Genomic DNA, 8,898 nt, shown 5'->3' with positions numbered 1-8,898 from the left:
CCCTGGGGGTCAAGGGAGGTCATGATCAGGAGATGATGGGATACCCAGAAGATGTCCAAAGCCTTGTTCAGGAATTCCCCTTCACTTGTGGCCAAGGGAAGCTGGAGAGAGCTGACAGAACGCCTTTGAGTTCCCAGCTTGGGCAGCTGTTGAGTCTCCTGAGGCCATTACCCTGTGTGCATCTAGAGTGTCCCTGGGTAGGTGACCAGTTCAAGTGCCCCAGCCACTGCCCTGAACTCTCATTCTCTCCAGGTTTGTTCCCATCAAGGATCTGGGGGCACTGTACTGGGGCTGCCTCTCCATAGGTCCAGTCCTTTGAGACTGATGATGCAGCAAGGGTACAGGCCTGGCACAATGTGGGGCTGTTGAGTGCCTAGTGTGTAGCAACTAACACAAAACCCAACTCCACCTTTGCTTGCAGCCTAAGGGTTCCTGCCGGTATGTGAAGGTGGCAGCGAGGGACCTGTAAAAGGGGCTCTGGGGCCAGCATGCAAATCTCCACCTACATAATTCTTTGATTTTTGTCTCTACATCTCTCCTAAATTACATTGTAGGCACAGCTGTCTCCTTTCTCTATTACTGACTACCCCATCTGGGGAAATGTGTGGGTGAAGAAAGAAGGGCAGGGAATAGCATGGGCTTGGGTGGCAGGGGGGGCAGGATGGGTGTTTGGAACACTCGGGTATCATGTAGAGATAGGGACCTTCTGAGGTCTAGGGTCAGGGTCAGGGGCTGCTCCATCCTTGGGGTCCGGACCTCTGATGAGCAGCCAGAGATGGGAGCATCTGTGCAGAAGCAGGGATCCCAGGCTGAGGACCACTGCCAGCCATGCCAACCCTAGGAGGATCCATACAGCTGCCAAGCTCCGGTACATGGTGATGTAATGCTTGGTGGGGTCTGTGCCTGCCAGGGAAAGTGATAGCTGGTGTCTGAGGGCACAGCCACCCCCAGATTTCAAAGGGATGCTCTCTCCCTGGCCCTCCTATGAGGGACCAGTGGTGGAAAAGGCAGAGACGTCTGAGCATGCCACCAAGAGTCCACAGTGACCCCAGAGATAACCAACCTCAGCTGGTACCTCCACGTGGCCCAGATCCCAGTGAGTACACCCCCCCCAAAGATACCTCAATATCTCATTCTCACCGACAACGTAGTCTCCGAAGCCAATGGTGCTGAGGGTGATGAAGGCGAAGTAGAAACCCTCGCCAAAGCTCCAGCCCTCCACGTGGCTGAATACCATGGGTGGGAAGATGAGAATGACCAGGGTCCCCAGGGTCAGGAACAGAGCCAAGCCCAGGACCTGCAGGAGCTGGAAAGAGAGGGTCTGCCTTTGAAACCACTTGGAAGGCTCCAGAAATGTCTGGAGTAGGTCTGGGAAGAGCTGGCTGTGTACTCAGGGCAATAACAGCAAACCTTTGGGGTGGGGCCGTACCCTCGACATGTGATAAGCTTGTGTTGGGCTTCCCTGGGCAGGGGATGTGTTAATTGGTCCAAGAGAGAGAAAGCCCTTTGAACTTGAGGATCACAGTTGCAGAGGCTCCCTGGGGGACTCAGATCTGGGATAAGACTACTGTCACTGAGATGTCCTGGGCCTTGTAGCAGTGAGCTCTGGGGGGCATGCTGGGTGTTCTGAACCATCAAACAGGATGTTGGGAGTCTATAAGGAAGGTGGAAACATAATATTCAAACTTCTGCTGCAAAGAGCTACCTGGCGCCTGTGCCAATCTTTCCAGAGGAATCATACCCAGGGTCTGGCCCTCGTCTCTTTGCACATACACTCCATGCTCTCCTGTGCTGTGGAGGACTTTGAGGCCATGCCTTGTGCAACCTGAATCACTCTACTTGTCTCTGTTTAGCCTCACAGCTGTCAACTCTCTCAGGGTCTGCCCTTAAGCCTATACACCCAAGCCCACCTCCGCATTTGCAGCTGTCTGTCCCGGGGGTCTTTGGAAGACACCATCCTACCTGAGAACGCCTGGTGTGTTCCTCCCACCTGTCCAGTGTAGTCAGGTGGGCACGCAGCCCTGTGCCCAGGTGGTTGAGGAAGACCACGTTGAGTGGGATGCCCATCAGGGCATAGAAGACACAGAAGACCTGCCCTGCATCTGTGCTGGGGGCCAGGTTTCCATAACCTGCAGAGCAAAGGAATATGCAAATCAGGAAAAGAGAGTGTCCAAAAATGGCCCGTGCCAGCCCCCATCTCCCCCAGCTCAACTGGGGGAGGAGAAGAAGTTCCTTGTGTACATGAACACTTATCCTATCCTCTGCTAGAACAATCCTTACTAATAGGAGGCTCTTTTCCAATGATGCTGCCTCCAGGAAGCCCTCCTGACTGCCACCCTCAGCCTCCCGGGCAGGCACGATTCCTTGAGATGTTTGTGTCTTTTTCCATTTAATTATCCCCATCTACTTTATATGATCATAGTAATTTAATCCCTCTTTTGTGAGTTGGGAGGCCAATTTCATACCCTGACCCATATTGTAATGATTCGCTTGGATTGTCAAGTGAGGTGTTTGGAGTTGAATTGGAGCTTAACTGAATAGAAAGAAGGCCTGTGTGAGAGACTGGGGCAGATGAATTGGGATTTCCTCAGCATAGTGGGATGTTGCTTGCAGCTTTAAGGGACAGGCCCTCTGCACAAATGACCTCCCACCTCAAGTACCTCTACTATATTTCTCCCAGAGAGAATGCTGTGATCTGTGGCCAGATGCACAGTGTCAGAGCATTAACACACCAGGACCAGTCTCTTCCAGTCAGGACTAAAGCCTGTAGAGTGGCCCAGGCTTGCCTTCACGCAGCTTTGCTGAGGAAGGACTCTGCCCAGGCCCCAGAGAAGTGACCAGCACCGCCCCCCACCACGGCAGCAGGGTGTGTACTTCACTGCTTTCCTGTTGCTGTTTCACCATGCCCCCGTCCGTGCTTCCTGTATCACCTGGATAAACCACATTCTTGTCCCAGTGATTGATGGCTTGTGGAAGCAATCCCACGCTGAGCAGGGTCTAGGGAGGCCCCTCCCTGCCAGCCTGTTTACCTATGGTGGTGACCACTGTGCCTGCAAAGAAGAAACTGCTCCCGAAGTCCCAGTTGCTGGGGTTGGTGGAGTTGCCTTTGGGGTTCACACCTTTCACCCAGGCTTCTAGGATGACCTGTAAGGGTGGAATGGTCAGAAGGGGGCAGGGTTCACAGTTACTGAGTGCCAGCTGTCACCGAGCTCTCAGGAGGATGCTTTTCATGAAGGCTCTGAGTGGCTAAGACACTTGCCAAGTGGCCAAGGTGGACAGGAGCATGTATTCTAGCAGGCAGAGAGCCCGGGGGCAAGGGGCTAAGGAAGTGGTGTGGAGATATTTTTGGCAAGTAGGAAGATGACACACATACACACATTAGTTAGGACAAGCTGAGGTTGGTGTTGGATATTTCTGGAAGGGAAAGTGGAAACTGGGCGTTCCCTCCCATGGGGCATGTGGTGGGAGCCTGAGTGCTTTCCTGGGCATCCAGGGAGCTGGCAGCTTTGTTCTCTGGCGCCCTCTAGTGAGCATAGCCCATACCTGTAGAAGAAATTTTACTAGGGGCCCAGGAGGAGTTGTGTGTGCCCATGTGGTGTGCTGTGTGTTGCATGGGTGTGTACGTTTTGTGTGTCTGTGTTTTGTTGTTTATAGAGCAGGAGCTTTGGCAGGCCCAAGCCCCTCAACTCCTCAAGAGGAATGGGCAGGGTTCCTTCTTCCCAACTCTAACCCTCTTCCCCTTTAGCTGGGGACTTGTCCCAGGGGTCTGGTTACCTGGCAGAGCTCCAAAGGCAGAGAGCCATTGGGAAGTATGGTTGTTATTCCTGCTTCCCTTTCCTGCAGGAACTGCTTTTTCACCTGCTGGGTGGAGCCCTCCTGGCCCTCACTTGGGCAGGAACTAGCTTCTTAGGATGTAGACTTTGGTTTCCTCTTCCCCACACAGGCAGAGAGCTTGGCCAGACATTATGGAGTAGTTGCCTCCCTGGAGACCTCCACTCTTGCCCAAGTCCCTGGTATCCATCCTTACCGCACCCCTAGGCCCTCTACCCTGTGGAGAAGGGTCTCTGGCCTCCCTAAGGGCTCTGAGTGTGGGTGAGTGGCCTCAAGTGACTGTGCCATCTTTGTCTCTGAGAATCCAGTGGTGAAGGAGGAGGAGGCAGACATACAAGCTTCCACAGGGAGTCATGTTTGAACGCTGCACTCAGGACCATTTACGGCTCAGTGTATGAGTTCCCATAAATATTACCCTAGCATTTCTCTGCCTTCAAGCTCCACTTGCCCTGTCCTGAGACTGAAGACTTTGAGGGACATGTATGCCCCATCTTTTCTAACAAGTCCCTAGGGGCTTTTTGGGCTGCAGAAAGACCTAGATTCTTGTCCTTGATTGCAGAAGCAGTTTGACCCTGTCCACCCGTCCACTGCTTATTCCTGGCTCCTCCTCTAATCCAGGCTGAGGCAGGAGAAGGTTTGCAGTGTCCCTGGCTCTGATTCACTCCTAGGATTTGGGGGGTGGGGTGGGGGAGGTGAGTACCATCCCTGAGTAACCCTATGTGCATGGAGTGTACCCTGGAAGAGCAGGGACAGCTCTCCCTGATGAAGTCTCATCTCAGTCCCAAAGAAGGCTCAGGGCCTCAGTGTTACCTGGTGGCTTCACTCAGTTCCTGAGTCAGCAGGTCTGAGTGGGGTCTGAGTCTTGATTCCCTAATAAGGTCTCAGGTCTTCGTGATGGAGATGGTGGTGGTGGTGGTGGTGGTAGAGGTAGTGGTGGTGGTGGATGTGGTGGTGGAGGAGGAGGAGGAGGGTGGTGGTGGTGGTGGTGTCATCCCATGGGCCTCACTTTAAGAACTCTCACTTCTGGAAGTGCCCTGCCTTCAACATGTATGCTAATTTCTGCAGTGAAGAGTAAAGGGCTCCCCAGCAAGAAGAATGGGTGTGAATTCTGCCTCAGCCAGTAGCTGAGCAGCATCTCTCTTGGCCTCAGCTCCCACCTATAAGCTGGAGATGCTGATCTTAGTAGGCTGCTGGGAGAAAATGCCTGGATGTTGCTCAGTCCCAGGGATGGTGAACAACAATGTAACAGAGACCTGGTCCCCACCTTTCCCTAGTGGCCAGTTATCACTGCGCGGGGCCTGTCGCTTTGTAGTAGCTGATGTCACTTCTGCTCATCTTCTCAGTGCACTCACTTGTCTCTTCTACCTAGTATTGTTTGTTTCTGGGAGAGAAGGGAGGCAGTAGGGGCCCAGGCAGGGAGCAAGAGCACCCGAGGGTGTGGTCCTGGCAGAGTTCATCCATCCTGGCCGTTGTCCACCAGCTCAACAAGAGAGCAAGTCCAGTGTGACAGCTGGTCGGCACCTTTATCTGTGCCTCCACTCACTTGCTGGGAGCCAGCAGATGAAGCCGCAGTCCTGGGAAGTGGGGAAACATGTGAGGGGAAAGTTCTAGAGTGTTTGTTCATTGAGTGATGGCTCAAAGAGACTTACTGTGTTGTCAATGTCATGAGCACAGAGACTTATTTTCTTTGAGCATGTGTGCATGAATACATGTGTAATACATGTTTGTGTATGTGCAGATAGTTGTGTATGTGCATATACATGTGCATGTGGAGGTCAGAGGTCAAGTGTAGGTGTCATTTCTCAGAGCCATCAGCCTTCTGTTTTTAAAAATTATTTATTGTTATTTTATGTGTATGGGTGTTCTTCATGTATGTGTCTTTGTACCACATGGGGGCCTGGTGCTCACAGATGGCATGAGACCTCCGGGCATCCAGCTGCTACTTTTATTTCTTTAATCTCTCCCTCCTTCCCTCCCTCCCTCCCTCCCTCCTTCCCTCCCTCCCTCCCTCCTTCCCTCCTTCCCTTCTACCCTCCTCCCCCCTCTCTCCTTTCATCCCACCCTCCTTCTCTCTTTAGCCGCTTCTGAATGTGTGAGTGTGCTCAGAGGAGGTCAGGGCAGGACACCCTCTGCCTTCTCTATCACCGTCCAGCTTATTGTCTTGAAGTAGGGAACCCTCTGGAAGCTTGCCTTTCGGTTAGGCTGGCCTGGTCAGTGAACTCTCCAGGGATCCAGCTTGCCTCCTGCCCAATGCTCCATACAATCACTATACTTACAACCACACCAGGGTTTTATATGGGTGCTGGGCATTCATATTCAGGTCCCGGTGCTTATGAAGAAAGGACTCTGGCTGACTAAGCCATATTTCCAGCCTTCTGCCTCGTTTTCTGAGAATGCTTCTCTCATTGGCTTGGGTGGGGCCTGCCAATTTGTCAAAACTGACTAGCCAGAGAAGCCTAGAGATTTGCTTGTCTTGACCTCTCCAATGCTGGGATTATAAGTGTGCTCCAAAGGCCTGGCCTTTGTTCTTGTTTTAAAAATGTGTGTGTGTGTGTGTGTGTGTGTGTGTGTGTGTGTGTGTGTGTGTGTGTGTATGTGTCTGTCTCTGTGTGTGTATGTGTGTTTCCATGTGTGTGTGTGTCTGTGTTTGTGTGTGTATGTGTGTGTGTCCGTGTGTGTGTGTGTGTGTATGTGTGTGTATATGTGTGTGTCTGTGTGTGGTGTGTGTGTGTGTGTTTGCACATGTGCGCACGTGGCGTGATGTGCATGGTGTGTATGGGAATCAAAGGACAGTTTTCGGGAACTGGTTTTCTCCTTTCACTATGATCTCCAGGGATTGAACTCAGGTCATCAGGCTTGATGGCAAATCCCTCTGCCTGCCGAGCCATCTTTCTTGGCCTCACACCTGGGTTTTTAATGTGGGTTCTGGGCATTAAACTCAGATCCTCGTATTTGGATGGCAAGCACTTAACTGACCGAGCAGTCTTCCCAGCCCCGCACGTACCTCCTCTCTTTGCGTTACTGATGAGGACTTTTGAGTGACATGACTTGGTCTATAGTGGTCAGGCTCTGGTTCCCACTATGCTCCGTCAAACAGGCGTCAACCTCAGAGTGGTGAGCTCTGCGTCTGCCATGGGCTCCCGCACCCACCACCCCACTCTTCTTGCCCCATGCCTCCTTCATCACTCACCTGCACGAACGTCTCCAGGGCGTGCTGATCCAGGCAGGTGTAGTTCTCCAGGAACCGCAGCTTCTCCAGCTGGAACTGGTCCCTGGATTGAGCCTCTGCTTGTTTCTCTAGCAGCCGGAAGATGGTGGCCCCGAGCAGCAGGTAGCAGATATAGGCCACAAGCAGGGGCAGCACCCGGCCATTCCAACAGCTGCAGAGCCCAGCGCGGGGCATGGTGAGGCCAGGAGGACTCTGAGGAGGCTGTCAGGGAGGCTGAGGGGAGAGGGGGAGAAGTCAGAGCCGCTGCTGCTGCTGCTGCCTGCCCTATCCTCCACCGCACAGGTGTCTGCGGCAGGGGAGTCTGTTTGAACAGCGTGGTGTGCAAACAGGCCCCCCATCCCCCACCGGACCTTATTTTCCATACACAGCAGTAGGTACATGGGCCCCTCAGAGACACCTACCAGCCTCTCCTGAGGTGGAGCCATCACACTAGATATTTTTATTTGTATTTAGAGGCAAGTAAATTTTATTGTAAAAGACAAAAGACTTAAAAAAAAAAAAAAAAAAAAGAAAGAAAGAAAGAAAGAAAGAAAAAAAAGAAGCCCTTACATCCCCACAGGCTATATACCTGCTTGTCCCCTCAGTGATAGGTTTTCTTTGGTGGGCAAATCCTACTATTATTATTTTAGTGAATTTATTTATTTTCATTAATTTTTAAAGTTGGCTTATGAAGTAATAGGGCTCATTATGGCAGTAGGTGGCATTATACTTCCTCTTATTCATCTCTTTCCCACACTGTCCTCCCCCACTGTACTAGTTTCATTTCTGTTGCTGTGGTTAAAATGCCCTGACAGAAAGGAACTTGGAGGATGGGGCGGTGAATGTATTTGGCTTACAATTCCAGGCTGCAGACCATCATTAGGGGACGTTAAGGCAGGAACATGAGCAGCTGGCCACACCTATAGTCAAGAGCAGAAAGAGGAAAAAAAAAAAAATACACGGAGCCTCGATTGCTTGCTCGGCTTCATTACTTCACTCAAACTGTTCAGGACATCCTGCCTAGGGAGTGGTGCCACCCATAATGGACTGGATCTTCTTAGACCAAATAGCAATCAAGACAATCTCCCAGAGACAGGCCCACTGGCCAAGCTGATCTAGAGAATCCCTCATTAAGATTCTTTGCCCCAAGTGATTCTAGGTTGTGTTGTGTTGATAAAAATAACCAGCACACCCCACTCTCACCCTCCTTCTGCATGTCACCTCCCTCCTTGACACAGTGCCACCCTTTGCTTTCATATCACTTGTATTCCTTTATCCTTCTCCATATCCCTCCTTTTAAGAGTTCTCCTCCTCCTCCTCTTCCTCTTCCTCCTCCTTCTTCTTTTCTCTCTCTCTCTCTCTCTCTCTCTCTCTCTCTCTCTCTCTCTCTCTTTCTCTCTCATACACACACACACACACACACACACACACACATACACTTACATCTAGGTTATGCTTATAGAGAAAACAGCATTTGCCTTTTGATTCTGGCTTATTTCAGTTAACACGACAACCTCCAGCCTCATGTAGTCTCCTGCCAGTGTCCAGATTTTTCCGTATGGTCTGGTAGAATTCCATTGTGTTTGTGTACCGCATTTCCTTCTATCTGCTGATGGTTCTGTGTCTTAGCTGTTGCGAACAGTGTGGTGGCATGCCTTTAATCCCAACACTCAGGAGACAGAATCAGGCAGGGCTCTGTGAGTTTGAGGCCAGCCTGGTCTACAAAGTGAGTCCAGGACAGCCAAGGCTAACACAGAGAAATCCTGTCTTGAAAAGCCAAAAGATAGATAGATAGATAGATAGATAGATAGATAGATAGATAGATACCATGGTGGGGGCTGATTTTATTCAAACCACCA

General features: G+C 51.3%; 1 protein-coding gene across 1 annotated transcript; it reads right to left on the bottom strand.

The window, feature by feature from the left end:
- Positions 1-685: 685 nt before the first annotated feature.
- Positions 686-7,234, bottom strand: LOC127195338 (potassium channel subfamily K member 16-like). The gene is made up of 5 exons (XM_051152686.1): positions 7,022-7,234; positions 3,030-3,144; positions 1,963-2,129; positions 1,141-1,306; positions 686-903 (listed from the first exon to the last, which is right to left on the bottom strand). Exons 1-5 carry the CDS (start codon positions 7,232-7,234, stop codon positions 686-688), a joined length of 879 nt encoding a protein of 292 aa, XP_051008643.1.
- Positions 7,235-8,898: the final 1,664 nt, after the last annotated feature.

This window comes from Acomys russatus, chromosome 11, assembly GCF_903995435.1.
Source record: "Acomys russatus chromosome 11, mAcoRus1.1, whole genome shotgun sequence".
NCBI classification, from domain to species: domain Eukaryota; kingdom Metazoa; phylum Chordata; class Mammalia; order Rodentia; family Muridae; genus Acomys; species Acomys russatus.
The sequence above is the reverse complement of the archived record's forward strand: the minus strand, read 5'-3'. Positions and strand labels throughout refer to the sequence as shown.